This window comes from Nanorana parkeri, unplaced genomic scaffold (genome assembly GCF_000935625.1).
Source record: "Nanorana parkeri isolate BGI_ZX_2015 unplaced genomic scaffold, ASM93562v1 scaffold281, whole genome shotgun sequence".
Lineage (NCBI taxonomy): Eukaryota > Metazoa > Chordata > Amphibia > Anura > Dicroglossidae > Nanorana > Nanorana parkeri.
In genome coordinates this window covers 1346566-1360836 of record NW_017306549.1, presented here as the reverse complement: position 1 = coordinate 1360836, position 14271 = coordinate 1346566, and the positions used below count along the sequence as shown (strand labels likewise).

General features: G+C 41.8%; 1 protein-coding gene across 1 annotated transcript in view; it reads left to right on the top strand.

Annotated features, from left to right (window-relative positions):
* Window positions 1-2626, top strand: part of ZBTB2 (zinc finger and BTB domain containing 2) — a 7333-nt gene extending 4707 nt beyond the window's left edge. Inside the window, exon 2 of the mRNA XM_018557371.1 lies at window positions 437-2626. Within this exon, the coding sequence (XP_018412873.1) occupies window positions 437-1811 (1375 nt within the window). The 3' untranslated portion in view covers window positions 1812-2626. The remainder of the gene's footprint in view (window positions 1-436) is intronic.
* Window positions 2627-14271: the final 11645 nt, after the last annotated feature.

Here is a 14271-nt window from a genome sequence, read left to right as displayed (position 1 = left end):
AGTGAATGAAAAAGAAAATAGAATTTCCGTACTCCCTTGCTCTCGGCACTGCTTTGTTAGAAACTGAGGCGTGCTGGGAGTGATTATGCTAGGCTTGTCAGTGTTTGTTTACTGGTGTCCACATCCTCCTGTGGGCAACTGTATAACCCAAATGTCTCTGAATCCTTTGTCCCTCAATGACATCTAAGAGAAGGATTTTATGGTGAGTAAAATCAGGTATGGCAACCCTGTGCACTCTAATGCAGCGTGTTCTGTGGGGCCCTGCTGTCTAAGAAACAGACTTCACTTCTAGACTTCATATTCTACTAGTGTGTTATTTTATAAATGTGTCTGGATTTGTATGGAATAAAAAGTATAAGTTTGCACAGATTCCTTTTTAATGTATGCAAGATGTTGTCCTCCCTTTCTGATGATGCATTTTTTACTTTTCTTGCAGTGAATGCGTACGTTTAAAATCCACAGACATCCAGCCTGATATCTTCAGCTATCTTTTACACTTGATGTATACTGGAAAAATGGCCCCTCAGCTTATTGATCCTGTCCGCCTAGAGCAAGGCATAAAGTTTTTGCATGCCTTTCCTCTAATACAAGAGGCCAGCCTTGCAAGTCACGGTGGATTTTCTCACACAGATCAGGTTTTTCCACTTGCCTCTTCTCTTTATGGTATCCAGATTGCAGATCATCAGATCAGACCACCAGCAAAAGTTACCCCTGCAGCTGAGAAGACTACTCGTGAAACTCGACCACAGACCTCGAGGTTGAATCAGGAAACCACATCAGACAATGCGCAGATGAATCAACTCCCATCTTCATTGCCAGCAGCAAACCGGACAAATTTAACTTTCTCTGAGCCAGTGCAGGCTCCATTGTCTCCGGAGCCTACCTCTTCTGTTCTTCCTGCTTCTTCTACACTTGAAGAAAATAGCATGGATGAATCGCCAAGTGAGGAGCAAAATACACCCCTTACAATCGCTCATGTCAAGCCAAGTATCATGAAGAGAAATGGAAGCTTTCCCAAATATTATGCCTGTCACTTGTGTGGTCGCCGTTTTAACTTGAGGAGTAGTTTACGGGAACACCTTCAGCTTCACACAGGAATGCCATTTAGCCCCACAGCTGGGCAGACAGAGACTAGTGTCTCGCCTTCCTTCTGTAACAATGGGTCAGAGGTAGGAAAAGAATCCATGGAGACAGAGACTGGCATAATAAGTGACAGTGAAATGGCTCAGATCTCAGACTCACCGATACTAGATGGTCAGCAGCAGGCTGAGACGCCACCACCGTCGGATATTGCAGATATAGATAACTTGGAGCAAGCCGACCAGGAAAGAGAAGTGAAACGTAGAAAGTACGAGTGCACTATCTGCGGGCGCAAGTTTATCCAGAAAAGCCATTGGAGGGAGCATATGTACATCCACACAGGCAAGCCATTCAAGTGTAGCACCTGTGATAAGAGCTTCTGCAGGGCTAACCAAGCTGCTAGGCACGTATGCCTAAAGAGTTCTGACACCTACACAGTGGTTGACAAGCAGACTTTGGAGCTGTGTTCATTTGATGACAGCAGCCAGTTAGACAACATGCTCGTTCAAACAAGTAAACGTTACAAGTGCAACCTGTGCGACAAAACGTTTTTCAGCCCTAATGAGGTGGTAAAACATACGTGCCAAGGCCAAAACTCAGATGTCTTTGCTCTTGAAGACGAAGGAAAGTCGATCTTGTTGAGTAGTGGGGACTCGGAACCAGCAGACAGTGAGCATTCTATGCTAGCCACCATTAAAAAAGAGCAAGAGCAAGATCCTGTGCTTGATTAGCTTTGCTGGTTGTGTACATATATAAATATATAGAATTTCCTACTGTGTACATTTTTTAATCTAGAGAATTTGTCATTTCTATTTCCTCCTATCCCTTTTACCTTCCTGCTTTTGTTTTAGTTTTGGGATATTATGCAGAACCCTGAGGAACTGTTTGGTGTACAAGACCAAAATCTTTTTTCATGGGTTATATTAGGCAGTGTTTTTTTTTTTTTTTTCTTTTTATATGAATTGTTTTTGTTTGTCCAAAGGAAACTGGAACAATGTAATGGCCTCCCTGATGTCAGTAAAACTACTGAAATGTAATAGAGAAATTTAAGCTTTTTCTTTAGAGGATAAATGTTTTGAAGTGTATCTGTGAATATCGGGGAACAAGAATTTGTGGGTAAGAGAAGTTTAAATAAATATAAGTACTTACTCATGTTTAATATATGAAGTTTGTTGTCCTCATACTCCATGTCCTTTAAAACAGGATGGAAGGCACTGACCAGCGCATATATGAGCAGATCAATGGTAATCCAAAATTACACATTTTATTTAACTGATCAGGGATTCCTCAAATCCATAGACGTCTGTCACCTCATTTTGTTACATCTGCTACATAATAATCCACGGCGCTCTATGAAATATTATAGTGGAAACATTATTGTGCTTCCAGTGTACGTGTAGTACAGACACTGGGTGTATTAAAATCGGTTGTTCTAGATGAAGTGCTCCAAATTACTGATAACAGTTGCACTACCTTGCCAAGAAGTGTCAATGATGATCAATATGGATCTGTATTTCTAGGGCATTTGGCCATTCTACCAAGTATTAGGTCTTATTTGGAAATGTGAGCATATGTTTGATGACGCAGCATTTGTTAAGGCACAAATGGATTCAAATTTTGTATTTCATTTGTAGTCTGCTGTGTTACATTGAATGCTATGTGCATGCAGTTTGTTTTTTTTTTTTTTTTTTTTGCTTACTGCTACATGCTCTGCTAGGTTGAAAATAACGACCTTAGTTTAGTGTGGGGGGTAAATAGGGAAACGCTCTACTCTAGCATTTCAGAGGCTATTTTGCTGCTGCAAAGTGCTATATTTAGAAATGTCATCCCTCATAGACTTCCTAGCTAAACTAAAAAGCATCACTTAGTTCCAGTTGTTATTCTCGGTGTTAAAACACCCCCCAAATGTGTCTGTTTCCAGTTGTTTTGGAATAAATTCTAACATGCACATGATAACCTGCTGTGCCTTATTGATTACCAAGATATACTGTTTTGCTAATGATGAACTTAAGCCTACACTGAATTAGAATGTTCCCCCATCTGCATAATGGGATATTCCCAATTCTAAATTAAACTTCATTTATGTAAAATAAAAAAAGTCTATTCCCAGTTCACGATTACATAGAAGTTTATGATATTGTTCTTTTTAGGGGTAGATGAAAACACCTTTCTGCAGTTAGTTTTCATTAAGCAATAGGCATGAATGAAACGTATTGTGTCATGAGTTCCAGAGTTTAAAAGCCAGAGTGATTTTGTTACTTTAATTCAGTCCCAAAGTTCAGTGTTTTTTTACGTTGGGCCCTTTTATTTTATTTGCAGGTTATTTCATCTAATGCCACCTAGATTTATTTTTCCCATTCACATTATTTGCCATGACACCTTTTCTATTCAATAAGGCTTTCATGCAGAAGCTCTAGAACAGTTGTTTCAGTTGGTTGATACCTGTTGACACATATAAACTTTTTATTTTCGTCAAAATAAAGAAACCTTTTTTCAAAAAGTCAAGTTTTGTCATTTGTTTAAAAGGTTTTCTAACTCTGAATTATTTCACAGCTAATGTCATGTAGAAATGTAGTGTTGTGAAACAAGCTGACCGCCAGGCAGACATACAAGACAAAGCCATGCAGCCCTGTGTTCTGTAACCTATCATTTAAAAGGTTAGTTCACCTTTTCACAAAACTGATGATAATGCTGGCAATCTCGAGTGGCCCCGGGACTGCACTGACCAATGAGCATCTCTTCTGAGCTTTCTTTCTCCCAGAACGGCATCCTGGAAGAAAGAAAATCTCATTGGTCGGCACGGTCACAATCACTGGCAGAGCTCAGTGCCTAAAGATTACATTCCAGGCTGCTATCTCTGGTCCAGTGGGGTCTGGCCTTGGATCCAAGGCAGCACTGACAAAACTCTGATCCCTATAACTGCATTGAGCGCTCAGCTCGGCAGCATGCAGAAGAGGTCTTGACTGAAGGAAAATGACCATATACAGGAGGATTTGTGAGCTGGTTCCCCTTTTTATTGTTTGTGAGAAGGTGAACTACTGCTTGTTTTTTTTTTTTTTTTGGCTCTGATGCATTTCATTCAATTCTTCAAGAGCCGAGGGTGCTTTGGTGCTTCTACATTTCCTGAAAGTGAAAACCGTCCCTCAGCTGCATGCAGAGGTATACACCAGTGTTTTCAGTATACCATATTAGACACGTGCTTTCACAGACATTGATGGGGAATTTATCAAAACTGGAGCAGCTGTGCATGGTAATCAATCAGCATCCACCTTTTTATTTTCAAAGCTCAACTGGAGAGAAGCTGATTGGTTGCCATAGGCAACTGCTCCAGTTTTGAGAAATCACCTATGGTGTATTTAACAGTTCATGTTGCCTTTTTTGCTTTGGGCTAAGCTGAACTCCACACAGATGTAAATAAAACAAGTAGTTATGTCTTCATTAAATGTAACTAATGTAAGCACCTGAATCTATCGTCATCTCAAGCTCTTGTTGTTCCGTCACAGGCTGGAGGCCAAAAATGTGACCTGGCTTTATTGTTTAACGGTGGACAGTTTCACAAAAAACACCCTTGCAGTAACCAAACTCCCCACCAGCTGTAGCTCGTGGTATACTGAGCTTAGGGTGATGGGAGAACGCTAGCTTGTGTCCTCCCGTTACCCTAAGGAGAACTATGGGGAAAAGCCTTAACCCCATAGTTCTGCTTTTAACTGCATCAGCAAATAAATTTACTATAGTGCTGCACACCATTGGTTTTGCGTACAGTGCACCTGGTAGAGGACCTGACAGCCTTGAATGTTGCCCTCTGTTCCATGGAGTCATCCTTAGCCCAGTCAGATATGGTCCTATCCTCAGATATATCCCAGGCAGATTTTGCCGCATTTACGTAGGATTTTATAGGCCAAATGGCAACCTTGATTGCTGACTCTTGCCACAGAGGCAATACACACACCTCCTGGTCCTTCCCTTGCAAAACTAGTTTATGTTCTGCCTGTGGTCTTTGCAGCCTCTGAGACTTCTGTCACAGATGCTCTGTCTGATGCTGAGTTTCAGAAGTCCTTAGGTGATATTGCCCCTGAAGAGTTGCAAACTGCTGCCATTACTCCCAAGCTTAGAGAGACCATTTAGACTCTTATTGATGTGGTGTGGACCCCTTTGAAACTAGATCAGCTGGAAGCCTCTACTAATGCTGCTACCTGTCTGGGATTCCATAGAAGCTCCCAGACTATAAGGAAAAAAAAAAAAAAAACCTGCTAGTCTCAGATGTCCTTCATGGGGACTGGAAGACTCCTGTTAAGCTATCTGCACCTCCTAACCGGTTGGCGGTGTCTTTTATTAAGAAGAGGGCCGTTCCCACAATTGACCTGGCAGTGACGATCCCTTTCATCTCGGGCAGGAAAAAAAATTGAATACCCCCTTTCCACCGAGGCCTACATGAGTTCCTTTCATAAATCCCAGACCTTAATCTCAAAAACCAGACTCAAACCAACTACCGGAGTCAACTGCAAACCTTGGGCTTCCAAATTCCCCAGGTCTGCTCACAAATTCTGTTTGGCTTAAAAGGAGAGCTCCCACTTTCCAAAGTAGGGGGATGTCTGTTAGCCTTTGCAGGCACCATGACAAACCGCATCACAGGTGTCTAGGTATGGGAAGTAGTTTTAAGGTTCTATAAGCTAGAATTCTGCTCTGCACCTATCCATGTCTTCCAACCTACCTGCTTCACCTCTAGCAAATCTCCATACAGCCCTTGGAAGTCTTTTGGATCAAGTGGTTATCACCCCAGTTCCTATGGCAGATCGTTTTCTGTAGCTCTACTCCAACCTCTTCACTGTCCCCCAAACCAAAAGAGGGGCATAAGCCCCATTATAGATCTCAAGGTTTGAACGTCTTCATTTAGGTCCAAACATTTTGCATGGAATCCAGTAGGTCTTTCATAGCCTCCATCCATCAGGGAGACTTTCTGACCTCTGGACATCAAGGACGCATACTTACATGTCCCCATTTGTCCAGCGCATCAACGCTTCCTTTGCTTTGCTGTGGATTCTCAGCGCTTTCAGGTCGCTTCCCTGCCATTCCTCCTATTCGTTGCACCTCAAATGTGCATCAAGGTTCTGGTCCCTGTATTAGCCTTGCTACACTCCCAGGGTATCTCCATTTCTGGTTCTGCCTGACAACGGGGTGTGGACAATCCAGACCTTGAAAAAATTCCTTACAGCACAGACTCTTTAGTCCAGGAGTCTTCCTAATTCTACATTGTAATCCTGGGGTTGATGACAGCCAGTACCGGTTGCCCAGTTCCATTCCAGAATATTAAAACTCAACATCCTGTCAGTGTAGGACAAATTGGTTCAGTCTCTGGCCAAACTAATTTGCCTGACACCAAGGACCAAGTTTTCTCTGGCCTGGTGGCTCGGGAGTGCAGTTCTGGTGTTGGGAAAAACCATCCTTTGAATCCCTTTTGAAGAGTCCCCCGATGGATGCCGGGAGGAATCCTAAACAGCATTTTGGTGCAGGGAACTTGGATGTTGCGCAATATTCTGGAGCTATGCACAATTTGGTTATCCTTACAAAGCCAAACATCCTGACTGGAGGGTCATCTGTTCTCCTAGGTCAGGGGTCGGCAACCCGCGGCTCCGGAGCCACATGTGGCTCTTTCGTCCTGCTGCGGCTCCGCTCCTTCCGCCCACTGATCTGACAGATGCAGTGATCGGGGAACGGGGCGGTATCCCCGCATTTGTTGAGGCCTCGTCTCAGCACACCACAGACGAAGGTGTAGCTCCACCCCCTCCTGTGTTAGCGGGCCGGTTTATGCAGGGATTGTGGCCATGCCGGCTCTGTGGAACCGCCGCTGCTTCCAGCTGGGAGAGAGAAAAACCTGGGGTGTCCCTTACAAGACCGAAAATGTAAGTGTAACCCCTAAGGGAGTCTCTGGAAGGCACTGTGGTGTCCATATCATCTTCCATCATTTGTTTTTTTTTATGTAAAAGAGAAATGATCTTTATTTTAAACTGTTCAAGGCATGTTTTTATTGAAGAGACCAGCAGCGGGCCACAAAACAGGGTAGTAAATTACCTTCACATAGTGTTCACGTTAAAAAAAAAAATCCCATAATTTAGTCATCGCTCTTGAATTTTACATATGGAACATAATTGAGGAACAGCCTCCAGTCTGTGGCCCAAAACAATCCAATTTGACTTTTTTGATGCTAGCATCTTTACTGTGACTTTGACTGTGGGGGAACATTAGAGTGTAAGCTCATCTGTACAGAGACTGATGTGACTGTGGGGGAAAATTAGAGTGTAAGCTCCTCTGTACAGAGACTGTGACTGGCTCAGTGTTCTCTGTACAGCACTATGGTATATGTCAGCTATATAAATGTATAATAATAGTTTGTGACTATGGAGGGGCATTAGAGTGTAAGCTCCACCGCTCCAGTACATATGCGATAAAAGGATGACAGCACACAGAAGCAGACAGCATTTTTGGTTTGCTGCAGGTGTTTTCTCTGTAGCAGTTCATTGATTTCATAAATGCAACACACTATGTTATGTATAAAAGAACTATAAAGGTAAAAAACAATATATGCAGTGTTATCTTCATTTTAGGTGTCAAAAGGGTTTTGTGGCTCCCGGGGTTTATTTTTCTGTGGGAAACGGGTCCAATTGGCTCTTTGAGTGTTAAAGGTTGCCTACCCCTGTCATAGGTAATGCAACACAAGTATCGTACATCAACCATCAGGGAGGAGGCAGAAGTCTTGCTGCAGGAAGAATATCATTTTTCAGAGAATATGAATGATAACACGAAAACTTTTCGGTCACTCATGGGTAGTGTTTGGATGAAGCCATTTATTATCAATAAACTGTGTTTACTCTCTTTCAATCATAATGACAACAGAAACTACCCAAATGACCCTGATCAAAAGTTTACATACCATGGTGATTTTGGCCTGATATCATGCACACAGGTTGACACAAAGGGGTGTGAATGGCTATTAAAAGGGAACCATCCTCACCTGTGATCTGTTTGCATGTAATCAGTGTGTGTGTATAAAAGGCCAATTAGTTTCTGGCCTCCTGACAGACCCTCGCATCCTTCACCCAGTGCTGCACTGACGTGTCTGGATTATGAGCCATGGGGATCCTAGGTCAGGGGTCGGCAACCCGCGGCTCCGGAGCCACATGTGGCTCTTTCGTCCTGCTGCGGCTCCGCTCCTTCCGCCCACTGATCTGACAGATGCAGTGATCGGGGAACGGGGCGGTATCCCCGCATTTGTTGAGGCCTCGTCTCAGCACACCACAGACGAAGGTGTAGCTCCACCCCCTCCTGTGTTAGCGGGCCGGTTTATGCAGGGATTGTGGCCATGCCGGCTCTGTGGAACCGCCGCTGCTTCCAGCTGGGAGAGAGAAAAACCTGGGGTGTCCCTTACAAGACCGAAAATGTAAGTGTAACCCCTAAGGGAGTCTCTGGAAGGCACTGTGGTGTCCATATCATCTTCCATCATTTGTTTTTTTTTATGTAAAAGAGAAATGATCTTTATTTTAAACTGTTCAAGGCATGTTTTTATTGAAGAGACCAGCAGCGGGCCACAAAACAGGGTAGTAAATTACCTTCACATAGTGTTCACGTTAAAAAAAAAAATCCCATAATTTAGTCATCGCTCTTGAATTTTACATATGGAACATAATTGAGGAACAGCCTCCAGTCTGTGGCCCAAAACAATCCAATTTGACTTTTTTGATGCTAGCATCTTTACTGTGACTTTGACTGTGGGGGAACATTAGAGTGTAAGCTCATCTGTACAGAGACTGATGTGACTGTGGGGGAAAATTAGAGTGTAAGCTCCTCTGTACAGAGACTGTGACTGGCTCAGTGTTCTCTGTACAGCACTATGGTATATGTCAGCTATATAAATGTATAATAATAGTTTGTGACTATGGAGGGGCATTAGAGTGTAAGCTCCACCGCTCCAGTACATATGCGATAAAAGGATGACAGCACACAGAAGCAGACAGCATTTTTGGTTTGCTGCAGGTGTTTTCTCTGTAGCAGTTCATTGATTTCATAAATGCAACACACTATGTTATGTATAAAAGAACTATAAAGGTAAAAAACAATATATGCAGTGTTATCTTCATTTTAGGTGTCAAAAGGGTTTTGTGGCTCCCGGGGTTTATTTTTCTGTGGGAAACGGGTCCAATTGGCTCTTTGAGTGTTAAAGGTTGCCTACCCCTGTCATAGGTAATGCAACACAAGTATCGTACATCAACCATCAGGGAGGAGGCAGAAGTCTTGCTGCAGGAAGAATATCATTTTTCAGAGAATATGAATGATAACACGAAAACTTTTCGGTCACTCATGGGTAGTGTTTGGATGAAGCCATTTATTATCAATAAACTGTGTTTACTCTCTTTCAATCATAATGACAACAGAAACTACCCAAATGACCCTGATCAAAAGTTTACATACCATGGTGATTTTGGCCTGATATCATGCACACAGGTTGACACAAAGGGGTGTGAATGGCTATTAAAAGGGAACCATCCTCACCTGTGATCTGTTTGCATGTAATCAGTGTGTGTGTATAAAAGGCCAATTAGTTTCTGGCCTCCTGACAGACCCTCGCATCCTTCATCCAGTGCTGCACTGACGTGTCTGGATTATGAGCCATGGGGAAAGCAAAAGAATTGTCAAAGGACCTGCGTGAAAAGGTAGTTGAACTGTATAGAACAGGAAAGGGATATAAAAAGATATCCAAGGAATTGAGAATGCCAATCAGCAGTGTTCAAACTCTAATCAAGAAGTGGAACATGAGGGGTTCTGTTGAAACCAAACCACGGTCAGGTAGACCAACTAAACTGTCAGCCACAACTGCCAGGAAAATTGTTCGGGATGCAAAGAAAAACCCACAAATAACTTCAGGTGAAATACAGGACACTCTGAAAACATGTGGTGTGGCTGTTGCAAGATGCACAATAAGGAGGCACTTGAAGAAAGATGGGCTGCATGGTCGAGTCACCAGAAGAAAGCCATTACTACGCAAATGCCACAAAGTATCCCGCTTACAATACACCAAACAGCACAGAGACTCAAACCCTCTGGCACAGTCATTTGGAGTGAGGAAACCAAAATGTAGCTTTACGGCCAAAACCATAAACGCTACATTTGGAGAGGAGTCAACAAGGCCTATGATGAAAAGTACACCATTCCTACTGTGAAACACGGAGGTGGATCGCTGATGTTTTGGGGATGTGAGCTACAAAGGCACAGGAAAGTTGGTCAGAATTAATGGCACGATGAATGCAGTATGTTTAAAAAGATACTGGAGGACAATTTGCATGCATCAGCCCGGAAGCTGTGCATTGGGATGTACTTGTACATTCCAACATGACAATGATCCTAAACACAAGGCCAAGTCAACCTGTCATTGGCTACAGCAGAATAAAGTGAAGGTTCTGGAGTGGCCATCTCAGTCTCATGACCTCAATATCATTGAGCCACTCTGGGGAGATCTCAAACGTGCAGTTCATGCAAGACAGCCCAAGAATTGACAGGACCTGGAGGAAGAATGGGCAGCTTTACCATCTGAGAAGATAAAGAGCCTCATCCACACATAGCACAAAAGAATTCAAGCTGTCATTGATGTTAAAGGGGGCAGCACGCCGGATTAAGAACTGGGGTATGTAAACTTTTGATCAGGGTCATTTTAGTAGTTTCTGTTGTCATTATGATTGAAAAATAGTAAACACAGTTGATTGATAATAAATGGCTTCAGCCAAACACTACCCATGAGTGACAGAAAGGTTTTCGTGTTTTCATTCATATTCTCTGAAAAATGGCCAGGAAATCATAAATTCTGCCAGGGTATGTAAACTTATGAGCACAAATGTAAATACCTGTTATAAATAAATAAATGTCTGCTATCGCTGCAACTTTTTCAAATAGCCAGTTAATATCAGTGAATAGTTCCTCAAATACACCAGAGGATAGGGTCATGCCCATTGGTGGTAAAGACTCCAAGAATGCTGAGGGCTCTTACAAGGAACAGTTCTCCAGCATCAGGCTTTAAAGGAGGGACACCCGCAGATACCCCAAGGCTATTCAAGGAAAGTAAGCCGGTATGGCCCCCAGAACCACCACCCTTGTGCTTGAGATTCACCATGCTACCCATGTAGTGAGACCAGCACCCAGAAGAAGACCTGCATAACCCAGGAGAATATACCAGGTTGTAGCTACAGGTAAGGACTGTCATCAGGAGTACAAGAAGCTGCCATTCAAAGATCTTGAGCATGAACGTTATTGCCCACAAATGTCACAGCTTCAATAGGCTGTGCTCATGCCAGTTTTTAAAGGTATAATTCTTCCTCCCAGTAAGTGACAGCTCTGCTTGGAAGCATGTGTGACACAATCTGAAGATATAAAAGAATCCATTTAAAGTATTACAGCACCCATGACCAGAATCAGAACGTGAAGTAGGAGGGGGAGGAAGGTCACCCCCTTATTCACCAAGTTTGCAACATTCAGGAAGGGAAATATCCCCTTACTGGCCAAGTTATCCCCTCCGGTGGGCATACCCCCCTAGTGGGTCTTCAGGGAATGGCTACCACCTAAAGGTGCAGCACAGTCCTGGACCTGTAGAGCATCCTGCAGCAAACAACACAATGTGCCTAGGTGAGTGCCTAATGGAGGGTCCAGTGCTCATTGAGATACATCACAGGTCAGCCACATGTCTTCTATTACACTCACCCAGGTACGTCCCTAACAGCTATGCTGGGAATAAGGGAGTTTGCTTTTCACACAGAGGAAATATGTGCATCTTAAAGACTACTAGCATAAAAATTGAAGCAGGCTGGGAGTGGGAGGGGTTATGCTGGGTTGTCCTAATAGCTTTGTTGCCAGAGTCCAATCTCCTGAAGGTAGCTGCATAACCGTACACCTCCAACTCTATGTGTCCTGTAACGTAAATGAAATATGTAATGTAATCTATAATTGCAGAGGGCAAAGCAAAAATTAAATGATTAGGTGCATGCTTTGTATTAGTCTTCACAAAAGAATGCCTGTTACTAGTTAATATTGTAAAGATAAGATAACTAATGCTTCCTACTGAGTGTTACTAGCCCAACACAGACAAACACCTGGTCCAGATGACATCCACCCATGTGTGCTAAAAGAGTTATGTTCATATTCTTTCATATGAAAGTTGCACAGGACGGGTGTACAGCAAATGTTGTACATTATTTAAGAAGAGACTATAGATCAGTAAGCCTGGCTTCTGTTATGTGTAGATTATTTGAACGTATTTTGAGGGAAAACATACAAAACCATATAAAAGCAAACAATCTAATAACAGAGACTAAGAATGTGTTTTTAAAACATATGTCTAATATTGCCAGTTTAAATGTTGATGTTGGAAATGCTATTGTAATAGATTTGGATTAAATACTATTTAAAACTGGTCCTCGTAACAGCCAAAATACAGATGCTAAGGATGCAAGAATTAGGAAAGAATATTTGTACATGTTTAACAAAAGGGTTTAAAGACACAGGGTTGTTATTAAAAAATAAACACATTCTAACTGGGGTAAAAGTAACAGTGGTGTACTGCAGATCTCTTAATTCTATTTATTGATGATCCAGTGATAAGACAGATAGCAATATGCCATTCCTCCTGCTGACCTCCACTTATTACAGGATATAGTAGTGACTTAAGAGGTCTGCAGGAGGAACTTATATAAGCAGTGGGGGGCCCAGGAGATTGGAAGACCCCTGTCTGTTTCCCTACAGACTTCAGAGGTGGAAATCTTGGGGCAGAAGCTGGATAAGTAAAGTATTTGTCCTCTTATTTTAAAGGCACACTTGTTTAGGAAACGTATTTCATGACTTGTTCACTTTAATAAACGCCTCAATTTATAGCGCACTAAAATATTTTTTTGCAATATATGTATATCTATATATACATAATACACACTATATATACACAAATGTCAAGTCTATTATGCCTTCCAGCATGCATGCGACTTGGAAAAATGAAGGTGGAACCAAATGTGTTATTATATCGAGGTACACACACATATATATATATATATATATACACACACATTTATACACACATATATTTATATGTTCCCATTCCAACATTCTTTTTAAGATTCTATAATTTACCTTGGTAAAATGCCACATTTTACCATGATAGAACTGCTTACAGTCGGCCTAAAACTGTGCTGTGAGACCTACTAGCAATGGCCACAGCCTACACTCTCTCCTAATAAATCTGACCTAAAAAATATACAATGCAACCCTAGAAAACATGCAAGGGTGAGCATGGGATTTTCTGTACACCTGTATGTCCCGTATGCCCCTCAACATACAGTATGTGCTGATGAGCAGCCATTATAGTCAAAAAGTGGAGCCAAGTGCAAAGGGTCACGTATCCTTTAGAGGGAAGGTTCTTTGTATAAAAGTGCAAACAATCCTTGAATGTTCAGAACGGATTCACGACACACATTTACATCTTAATTTGGCCACCCTTTTGAAACATTGCATTCTGAGCCCTAGAAACCGAAAATCATTGAATGTTTAAGAAAAGACCAATACTTAAAGCTGATGTTCATTTACCTCTTGATCTGTAGAAAATAAAAGGACAATGATATTGTTTTGCATCTTGTAACTTTTTATCAACACGGAAATTGCACATTGATGCAAAATTCAAAACAAAAATAAGTTACCTTTGTTGATAAAATACACATTTGTTTCAACTTTTTTATTACACTTTTTTAATCCATTTCACAGTTAATATCTATTTACAAGTTCTTTGATTGTTTAACTTTGAGGCAGCAGATAAAGTTACACACCCACAGAAATTGAAAATGGCACACGGTTTTAAATCTGTTTGGCTAGTGATGGATGACTAGTTATCTACATTATTCTACATCAGGTAAAGACACTAGCTGTGTAAAATGTTTAAAAAAAAAAAATGGTAAAAAAAAATAAAGAATGATTGCCATCAATGTGCAATGATATCTATGTCAAACAAACTACATTGGAGGCCACTTCATTTCAAAGAAAAAACACACAGTTCTCAGCAAATAAATACAGTTCAGAAGAGTGGCTCTATATCCAGAGTCTTTTTGTTGCCTGCAACCAGTCAGAGACAAGATATAAGCAGCCATTGGGAAACTTTTGCAACATTTTCCACTC